Source organism: Marmota flaviventris, chromosome 3 (assembly GCF_047511675.1).
Source record: "Marmota flaviventris isolate mMarFla1 chromosome 3, mMarFla1.hap1, whole genome shotgun sequence".
Taxonomy (NCBI): domain Eukaryota; kingdom Metazoa; phylum Chordata; class Mammalia; order Rodentia; family Sciuridae; genus Marmota; species Marmota flaviventris.
In genome coordinates, this window is record NC_092500.1 from 99,331,161 (window position 1) to 99,342,610 (window position 11,450).

The window sequence follows — 11,450 nt, forward strand, 5'->3', positions numbered from 1 at the left end:
ATTTTTTTTTCCATTATAACATAAATGATAAAAAAATTTGAGGAAAAGAAGTCCGTGATGAGACACATACCTAGTATAGATTTGGCCCTAGGCCCCAGCATCAGAAATCAAAAAGCAATATGAAAACAATGCCCCCAAAACCAAAAAAGCAAAAGCAAATAAATAAAAAAGATATAATCCTAAGATTCAGAAGCCTAATATTTAAAAAGAAATTAAAATCTAAGATTCTCTTAAGAAAATGTTTGTGTTTAAAATGGAAACCAGTTAAGTGCATGAACGGTTAGAATTCTGTCCCTCCAGATCTTATAGAATATGTGAACAAGCTTTTAGAGGCACTTGGAAATGGACAAACTAAATGACACAGAAGTCCCTATTGTTCTTCAACAGAAGCCCAAGTGTCCTATATTCTGGAGGTGTGTGATGAGATAAATTGATTTCAAAATAGCCTGTGTGTGAGAATTTCCTGTTCAACCTTAAGTGACACATTGATGAGAAATCTACTTTTTCCATTCTTGACTCACTCTGAGCCTTCAGAGGGCAATCTGTGAAGATCACAGATATTGTTTGTTCTTATCCTGGACTTAGGTCATTCAATTTCACCTTTTCTTACTCAGCTATGGCAGACCTCCTTATGTGAGTAACCAGGTCTTCCCAATAAAGGATGCATGACTTTCTGGCAACACAAGGTATGTGTTGCTACTCTCCTGTCTCTGCTAGCCCACCTCAGATAGAGGGGGGTTGCAAATACTAGACATGCTGCACCTGAAGTACAAGTCATAGACAATAAGATCAAAGTACTGCATCCATGTCTTAAATAGGTTGAGGAAATTTCTTACAATATGAAATACATTGGAGGATTTATTAAAGGTTTCTAATTATTACCTAATTAATCAAGTGCGTCCACATATATTGGGGTTTGTTAATCAATATGATTTAAAATGAAACCCAGGGGCATTGAAACAATAGACCATTAATTTTTTAATATTATAATCAGTAAGCTTTGAATATTTGAAAAATAACATTAATTTATATTTAGCTCAGCCATCATAGAGTCTTAACAGAAATTTCTATGAATGGTGAAAGCCAAATGTAAGTCATCAGATACTTACTTAGATGGTAAATAACTGTAGTTTATGCTTTCAATAAAAATCCGGATGAGCTAGATTAAACAAACTACTAAACTTAATAAAGACTTCTAAACAATTAATCAATAAATATATATCAAACTGATATATAAGATCCTTGTATAAAGGTTTCTTATACATGGCATAGCTGATATGATTTATAAACAATGACAGCAATTATGACTTAAATAGTAGTTTAAATAGCTAACATTTATGGAAATTTTAAGTGCCAGATTGTGTTAAGTGTTTTACATGCATTATATTTTATATATTCATATTTGAATTTTAGAAGAGTAAACTTGGTTATTGGTAATTATAAAATTACTTTATCTGCATTATTCTAATTACTTATACAACTAAAGTAACCCTCACTGATTTTCATGACCATAGACTATCTGGAAGTTTCAACTTACAATGAAAGCTCTATACTTTATCATTTCATGATCTCATAGCCAATTATTTCCATAAAATAAGTATTAAAATTACTTTTGTAGTCTTCTTAATATTGTTTATGTCATGCATATGTTTATAATGTCAGAGAACATTTTTCAACATATACAATATCCTTAATTTTTAGTAATTTCCTAATAACTTCTCAATTATTCAAAATAAGACTATCTAATACTTCTAATCTATTTTAGTACATACATATAAGCCACTAAATAAAGGTAGGACAGTGCAAGAAATTAAGATGTGTCTACTTTTCAATTCTCTGTTTAAACAGTTTTAAACCTCATTGGATGTCAATTTTTTATAAAGTCAACATACACTTTCTTCTATTACAGCATTGTAATTGTTCATGCCAATATATTCTTCATGACCTTAAATTATTTCTGTGGAAACCAACTTTATTAAAGATATCCTTATTCATAAGCATCTTAATTTATCACTAATTTATTGTTTGATGCCCCACCAATAATATTTTGTCAAAAGTAGAGGATCCTTAAAATATTACCCAATTTAACCATAAGTTTTAATGTTTAATTCTCTAGGGAAAGATTTACCATTTTCAAAAGCAAAGTGAGCACCAAAGCTTGCTCCTCACCCCGCCCATTGACTGCATTAAGGGTCTCATCACCACATATGCCATTAGTTAAGCACAATTATCAGAGCACGGTCCTTGACATCAACTCAGCTACAGAAATGAGTAATCAAGGAGTGATCTACACAGAACTGAATCTTGGTAAGAACCCAAAGAAGCAGCGAAGAAAATATAAGGACATTAAAAGCTCCATTTCAGTAACTGAGGAGGAAATAACCTATGCAGATTTAAATCTTCGAAATTCTTCTCAGGAACATCCAGGGGATGACAAGGACAACCACTGCAAAGGTAAAATTTGTAATCAATCCTCAGTGTATGTAGTTGGGGTGCAGATGTGTGGGTAGGAAGTAGGGAATAAACTCTCATATTTGTGAGGATAGGAGTTCTAACTTGAGCCGTTTCTCTATTTTAAAATATGAAGACTAGCTTTTGTCACATTGTTGAAGTTTCTAGTCCTTGATAAAGAACTTCTGGAGCATTGTGTTCACTGAAAATGTGATGGTGTATTCTAAAGACAGATTACAGTGGTAGATGTGAAATTGGGTCCAAGTTTATCTTTACGATTCCCAGTGTATGGTGTTTCTCTTGTATATGAACCTTCTGAACAGCTATCTGCATCCTCCTTTCTCTGTGCTACTATTTCTCCTCTGCAGAGTTTCCATCACCTCCAGAGAAGCTCACTGCTGGGATCCTGGGAATCACCTGCTTTGTATTAATGGTCACTGTGGTGGTGATGATTACAGTTGTTATTCCATGTAAGAATATTTTTGGAAGATTATAAGGGAAGTTTTCACTAATCATTGGAAGGTCCTCTATATATTTCATTTCAGGGAACAGAACTTTCCTTTTAATATTTAGACTAAATGTGAAGTGGTTATTCTGAATTTTTCAAAAATATAACTGAAGGATTGCAGTAAGTATTTTAAATTATGTTTATCTATTGTGATTTTGTAACTCAAAAACATACTTTAGGAGACTGGGAAGTTTCACTGAGAAATATAAGTTGTGTTCTGAAAGTGGTTATGCTAAATATTGTACTGAAAGAGATGGTGATGTTAGGTTTTCATTGAAATAATTTTTTTTCTTTATTGATTTTCTTTTAAAAATCAATTTGAGTCTACATTATTCTCATTCTAAATAATACATATATTTTACACTAAGAAACTAAAATGATTATGATGTATTTGGATATTAATTTTTATAAGATCTATTTTAACTTTTCTAGCTACTGTAATACAGGAGGAGAATAATTCTTCCCTGATAGGAACCCAGAAAGGTACATAATGATTTTCAAAGTTCTGATATATTTGTATATATTATGTTTTTCTATGTGACTAAAGCCATGCAAAGATGGTAATCAATTTCTTGGGGGAAAATACATCTAGAAAAATTGGCACTAAATTCCCATAAATAAAGATTATAGGAGGACATTTCTTTTTGTCCAGACAATAAGATGAAATTTCAATTTAAAATAAATATATAATCTTTTGGCCTAATGGCTCCAATTTCCTAATTTTGGTATATTACATGGCATAAACTAATTTTATATTCTAGAAAAAGAAGTGTTCAGTGATCTTTAAGAGTCTCATGTGAGGTTTTTCTCTTTGTTTGCTTTCTATGGGCACATCCATGGGATGAGAGGCTGGTCCTTTTCCGTGTTTGTGTATATAAGTATATTTTTGGTTTAATATGTAACAGCCCAAGGGGTACATAGGTATGTTGTATACATTTTTTTATGTACACAAATATGTAAATTCATTCTAATTTTAAAAAAATTTACCTCATTTCTGAATAAAAATTCATGAAAATCTTCCTTCAGCATATCATTGTAGACGTTGTCCAAAGGAATGGTTAACATATTCGAATAACTGTTACTACATTAGCATAGAAAAAGTGACTTGGAATGAGAGTTTGGTGTCCTGTGCTTCTAAGAACTCTAATCTGCTTTATATAGACAATGAAGAAGAAATGGTAAGGTTTTAAATGTTTCATTCTATTAAAAGCTTTTTCATGGGCAATATTATATTTATAGAATTCATTCATATTCTTGTACATATTTGCCAGGTATTTACAAGTCTGAATAATATTTCATTATTTGGCTCTATGATTTTATCTTTATTTGTATGCTTTAATATACATTTGTTTATTTCCTTTTTATGAAAAGTCATGCTCATAAAAATTTTATCCTTTCATTCTGAAATAAACTTTACTATTTAATTTTATTTCACATAAAGAAAACTAAACATCTCTTGATTGTGCAGATTGATTGCAAAGGGACTAGACTGAGGTAATTACAGTCAGATCACTAGATAAAAAGGTTCCAATTCCCACCTGTCCCACCCTTGCATATGTGCTCAACATTCTGGTTCCTGCCTAAACCACTATCTTGGCTTCTGCTATGATAAATTCGCTTTGCCTGTTTTTGAACTTTACATGAATGCAATCATAACTATGCATTTTAATTTTTTCCCGTTTCAATCTTATATGGTATTTGGGTGATTTATCCATCTTATTACATTTACCTGTAGTTTTCTAATTTTCACTACTGTATTATGTGGATATAACATTTAAAAATCCATTCCAATAACTGATCTCTGGATGGGAGCGGTGAGTCTCATGCCCCCAGGGACAAACAGACTTCCAAGGTGGAGCATTTGTACTCATGGAATTCCTTTTTCTGAATCCCCTCACGCTGTTGATGGATATTCTGAAAGATCATCTTCACCAATGGTTTCTACTGTGTCAGGTCCTGCTAGTGGGAGTTCCTTTCACACAGAGGAGCTTACAAGAGCTACCTCTTATTGCTAGGTTGGGTAGGGAGCCAGCATGCAAGGGGCACTTTCTTCTTTTGGATAAGGGATTTAAGTATTAGGGTCCTTTGTGGTTCCCTAATACTACACTGTCAAACCATTTTTACCTCTTTCTTTCCATCTTTCAGAATTCTTTTTTGTTCCTGTCTTTCACTAATCCCATAATTTATAGTTGTATTATCATGTAGCAGCAGAGAGACACAAATCAATGCCACCTTCACCGAACTATCAGCATTTCACAAATACAGAAACAGATAACAGTAGAGACTTAAAAAAAATGGTGTGGTGCATAGAACACCTGATTTTTGGCTTCCATGTAATTTATTTCTTCAGTGTAAACCCTTAATTTCCTTCTAAAACTCACACTCTGAGGAACATAGTGGAAAAATACATTGATTTAGTCACAGCCTCTGGATAATTAAATATATAGTATCTGGAAACTTATTTAAATTCTTGCTATGTTTATTTTGTTAACATGTGTAACAGAATACATGAATCACAGTATTCCTTATTCACAAAAACAGCATGTGGTTATTAAATAAAGAGTTAATTTTAAAGTTCAAAAATGTTCAATTATGAACATTTATGCAAGGTTTTCAACAATACAAAAAGTGGGTTTATTGTTTATCCAATTAATTGGTTGGGAACATTAAGGTACTATGACATAATGTACTATTTTTAAAAGTAATGAAACCTTTCACACTGATTATTTAAATAAAAATTCTGTTTTCTGGCAGTCTTTTCTACATTCCCTCTCACTTCTGTCATGGGTTGGAGTCTTTCGTAAGAGCAAGGATCATCCATGGGAATTGATAAATGGCTCAACTTTCAAATTAAAGTAAGTTTTTTTTTTTTTAATTATGCTACATCTAAAAAAATTTATGTTCAAAAGAATAGTATTAATAATTTGACTTATAAACATGTAAAAAAATTGCAAATTAGTGAAATGTTGACATAAATATTAAAGAATGGATTGTCTTTATAATTACTAGATTTTACTAAAATTATATGAAAATGTCATCCATTTTAGTATTGTTTTTTACAATTATAAGAAAAATGCTTTCACTTAATAGATTTTTTTTTCTATAAAATATAACTGAATTCTGCACTTTTCATCATTACAGGGTAAAGGAATCATCAGATGATGAACGTAACTGTGCTATGCTGTACTCATCTGAGCTTAAATCAGACAGTTGCGAATCTTCAAATACATACAATTGTAAACATAAGCTTTAACATTAATACACCTAAATCTGAAGTCTGTCAGGTAATTTTGTATTTCATGAAGTGGAAGTAATATTAGGATTGCTTTAGTCTTAGAGTGGAATTATATCATTTGTTCTAATAACAAAAATTTTCAAAAACAATTATTGAATTCTAATATATGCCAAAAATAAAAATAATACTTTGTGTCTGTCTTTTTTTACTCAATATTCTATTCATGATATTCAACCTTTCTAAAAGATTCCATGTTACCTGAGTCCATTTCTGTGAAATGCCAAAAACAGACAAACCTGTGGAAACAGTGTGGACTAGTGGTTACCGAGGGCTAAGATTATGACGCAATGGAACTTGACCACTACTAAGTATGTGTTTTTTTTCGGAGTGATGGAAATTGTTTAGATTTCTGATAGCAGTGATGATTGTAGCTAAGTGAATATACTAAAAATCACTGATTTATAGAATTTAACAGTATGAATTTTATGCTGGGTACTTCAATGATGCTGTTAAAACATTTTTTTCCAGAATTATCTTTGAGATTGCATTGACTCAGGTAAAGTTTAGTCATCCTTATAATATTGACTTTTCCAGTAAATATCATGCTATGTTCTTCAACAAATTAGGGTTATTTAATTTTTCTTGATCACATGTTCTTTTGATATTAGTCTTACAGAAATTTAAGTATTCACAATAATGGTTTTGTAAATGACATCCTTATTTTTAAATGTAAATTGTTTTTAGTAATTTTTGTTGCTGTGAATAAAATTATAATTGATGTTTGCATGTTGATCTTACATCCAATGCTTCACTGATTTTATGTATTAATGCTATCATTCAAATATAGATTATTATGTATTTTCTCTGTAAACTACTGCTTTATATATAAATAATCACACTTCTATTTTCTTTCCAAGTGCAATTGCTTGATTTTCAAGGTTCTATTTATATTACGTGTATCATTTCCTACTCTAGAAAAAAATTTCAACATTTCATCTGATTTATGAATTTTTATCACAACTTCTCCAATAGATACAGTTCTGTAATATTCTTATTCTTCTATTAGACTTTGTTATCAAGTGATTTATTATTATTATTTTTTGTATCAATTGGAATGATGTTTTCTCTGTATGGTGTTTATGAAAAAATTACCTATATCTTTCTAAAATATTAAATAATCTTGAATTTATGAAATAAAATTGGTGTTAGTGGACCATGAACTGAATCTCTGAAACTATGAGCCAAAATAAATATTTCCTCTTCCAAGTAATTTTTGCCAGGTATTTCATAATGAAATATGTCCATGATGAAAGCTGACTGACTCATGATACCATATGTATTTGTAGAATTAGTCTTTAGAATGGTTTATATAACAGATTAAATTTCTTTAATGAATTTATTTAATATATAGTTTTGCTCAGCTATTTGTTATACTAAAATTTTAAATAGGTATTTTGTAGGAATTTTCTATTTCCTATAGATGTTAAAATATATTCTTACATGAGGATGGAAACTCTGCTTATTTATGCAATCCAAATGAGTGATATGTTTTTTTTCCCATCCTTTCACTTTAAGTTTGTGAATGTCTTTGCCTATGAAATGAATCTCTTGGAGAGTGTTTATTGTTGGATCTTTTTTTTTACTTATTCTAATTTGTCATATATGACAGCAGAATACATTTCAATTCATATTACACATATAGAGCACAATTTTTCATGTCTCTGGTGTACACAAAGTAGTCACACCATTCGTGTCTTTATACAGGTACTGTCCATCTCATTCCACTGTCTTTTCTACATCATGCCCCTTCCCTTCCCTTCCCTTCCCTTCCCTTTGCCCTATCTAAAGTTTGCCTGTTCCTCACATGGCCCTTCATCCCCATTATGAATCAGCAGAAAACATATCAGAGACAACATTTGGCATTTAGTTTTGGGGATTGGCTTACTTCACTTAGGATTCATTCATTTACCTGCAAATGCCATGATTTTAATCTCTTTTACTGTTGAATAATATTCCATTGTGTATATATATTACATTTTCTTTATCCATTCATCTACTGAAGGGCATCTAGGTTGGCTCCACAGTTTAGGTTTTGTGAATTGTGCTGCTATAAACATTGATGTGGCTGTGTCCCTGTAGTATACCTTTGGGTATAGAGGGAGGAGAGGGATAGCTGGGTCAAATGGTTGTTCCATTCTCAGTTTTCCAAGGAATCTCCGTACTGCTTTCCAAATTGGCTATACCAATTTGCAGTCCCACCAGCAATGTGTGAGTGTGCCTTTTCCCCCACATCCTTTCGAATACTTATTGTTGTTTGTATGCATAATAGCTGCCATTCTGACTGGAGTGAGATGAAATCTTAGAGGAGTTTTGATTTGCATTTCTCTAATTGCTAGAGATGTTGAATATTTGTTGATTGATTATATATTACTTCTGAGAAGTGTCTGTTCAGTTCCTTAGCTGATTTATTGATTGGGTTATTATTATTATTTTTTTTGGTGTTAAGTTTTTTGAGTTCTTTATATATCCTAGAGATTAGTGCTATATCTGATGTGTGTGTAGTAAAAATTTGCTCCCATTCTGTAGGCTCTCTATTCACCTCACTGATTGTTTCTTTTGCTGAGAAGAAGCTTGTCAGTTTAAATTCATCCCATTTATTGATCTTAATTTTATTTCTTGCACTATAGGAGTCTTGTTAAGGAAGTCAGGGCCTAATTCTACTTTTTCTTCTATTAGTTGCAGGGTCTCTGGTCTAATTCCTACATCCTTGATCCACTTTGAGTTGAGTTTTGTGCCTGGTGAGAGATAGGGGCTTACTTTCATTTTGTTGCATAGGATTTTCAGTTTTCCCAGCACTATGGTGAAGAGGTTATCTTTTCTCTAATACATGTTTTTGGTGCCTTGTCTAGTATGAGATAACTGTATTTATGTGAAGGGGCTTTTTTTAATCCAATCTGCCAATCTATGTCTTTTGATTGATGAATTTAGGCCATAAGCATTCGAGGTTGATGTGATTTGTATTTCTGGTCATTTTGGTTTATTTCTGGTTTTTAATTTGAATTAGTTTCTCCTTTGATTGAGTATTCTTTTAGTGTAGTTCCTCCCTTTGCTGGTTTTCACTTTTTTTTTTTCATTTTATCCTCATGGAATATTTGGTTAAGAATGTTCTGTAGTGTAGACTTTCTAGTTGTGAATTCTTTTTAACTTGGTTTATTATGGAAGATATTTATTTCATCTTCAAATCTGAAGCAATTTTTCTGGATATTAAATTCTTGGTTGGCATCCATTTCTTTCAGAGCTTGATATATATTATTCCAGGATTCCTAGCTTTGAAGGCCTGGGTTGAGAAATCTGCTGAAATCCGAATTGTTTTCCCCCTATATATAATTTGATATTTTTCTCTCTGGCCTTTAGGATTTAATTCTTATTCTGCATGTTAGTGATTCTCAATATAATACAACTCTGTGGCTGGTCTATTGCCAGCTTTCTTTATCCAAGGTCCAATTCTAGGGTTAATTATCCTTTTCCTGCCTATGCCTCAAATCTTGCACTCTTTGCTTATTAACAAGTGTGAGAAGCTGTTATTATGGTTTTAATATGTTTAATATCTGTAAAACCATAATAGTATTCTCATTTTAATTTAGACATAAAGTATTTAGACATTTCCAAATCTTTTCTTCAACAATGTTTTGTCAATTTTATTATGTCTTTTCAATGAAAGAAACTTTGATTTTATTGATCTTTGCTACTGTAATTTTGTTTTCATGATTTTATACTATTTATTGTTTCTACTTTCTGGTTCATTTGTGTTTAATTTTAGCTTTTCTCTTTTTAGTTTCTTATAACACATGCTCAAAATTCAATTTCTTTTCTTTTTTCTTAATATTGTCTTTAAGTCAATTTTGAAAGAAAAGTTTTTCTGATTATATTTTCCTTTAATTCATATAAAAATTGTGAACATTCATTGTGATCATCTCCTCCTCATCATCCTCTTCTTCCTCCTCCTCCTCCTCCTCCTTCTTTTTCTCTTTTCCCCCTTTGACACTAGGAATCGAACCCGGAGGCACTTTACCTCTAAACTAAATCCCCAGTCCTTTTTTAAAAATTTGAAACAGAGTCTCACTAATTTGCTTAGGGTATCACTAAGTTTCTGAGACTGGCCTTGAATTTGCAATCTTTCTGTCTCAACTTCCCAAGATGCTAGGATTACAGGCATGTGCCATTGTACCTGGCTCACTATGATTTTTTTTTTAGCCCATAAACTACTTAGAAATATATTGCTGAATTAAAAACCATATAAACCATTAAAAACCATTTTTGGTTATTGGCTTCTTTTTTAGGTAAATAGTACTTAGAATTTTCTGTGAGGCTGAAATGCTCTATTATCTGAATGTTGTTAATATGACTGAGAAACTGATTTTTAAATTTTATTTATTTTTTATTTGAATTCTTATATTTCAAGAATCTACTGGAAAAACTTGAGTAGTGTCTTCTGCATTGGGAGCATAGTTCCATATATTTTTATGTTAATATCCTTAGAAACTTGACAAAATGATGTATTTGGAAAGATTTCATGGGAATTTAAAACATGATTATTTTGTGTTAGTATAAAGTCCATAGCTATGTGCATATGCATATTTTATTTGTTTATTTTATTTTTTAGAGACTGATATATCTCATATGATAAGCAGAAATAGAAAAGTTTTAAATACTCATTAATGATTTTTTTGCCTTTTCAGTTCTTTTTAATCCTATGTCAAACTTGTTAGTTTAGGTATGCATGCATTATTTTTAAAAGTTAATTGTTTGGATAACGAATCTTCCACTTTAAATTATGCTTCTTCACTTCTAATGATTTTTCCCTAATGATAGTTCATTAACTCTCAACAAATTTCTTTTGGTTTGTGCTGCTCTTCCTTCACCTTTTTACTTTCATCTTTCTTTATGCTTCTATTAAAAGACTATCTCACTAAAATAACCAACATAATTTTTTCATTTAAGAACTTTTATTTATGGAGAACATTTTAGTTGCTTGGGGTACATGAAATACATGATACTGACTTTAGGAAGACAAGTATTTATTTTTAAACATAAACACATGTACTTAACTTGGGTATTATTATATTTATAATTAACATAATTATCACATTATTAAATATATTACATATGGATTTTATTTGTATATATAGATACATTAATATAACTATTAATGTTAATTTAAATTTAACTTAGATTGTATGCAAACATTTTTGTACT

At 30.9% G+C, this 11,450-nt stretch overlaps 1 protein-coding gene across 2 annotated transcripts; it reads left to right on the forward strand.

Annotated features, from left to right (window-relative positions):
* Positions 1-610: 610 nt before the first annotated feature.
* Positions 611-7,414, forward strand: LOC114082882 (NKG2-A/NKG2-B type II integral membrane protein-like). Of its 2 annotated transcripts, XM_027923985.2 has the most exons (7): positions 611-686; positions 2,117-2,454; positions 2,820-2,921; positions 3,392-3,442; positions 3,986-4,137; positions 5,714-5,814; positions 6,101-7,414. In XM_027923985.2, the coding sequence occupies exons 2-7, from the start codon at positions 2,208-2,210 to the stop codon at positions 6,210-6,212; spliced, it is 765 nt and encodes a 254-aa protein (XP_027779786.2). In that variant the 5' UTR covers positions 611-686; positions 2,117-2,207; the 3' UTR covers positions 6,213-7,414. The 2 variants fall into 2 exon arrangements, with proteins under 2 accessions (XP_027779786.2, XP_027779787.2); XM_027923986.2 differs by lacking the exon at positions 3,392-3,442.
* The last annotated feature ends 4,036 nt before the right edge of the window (positions 7,415-11,450 follow it).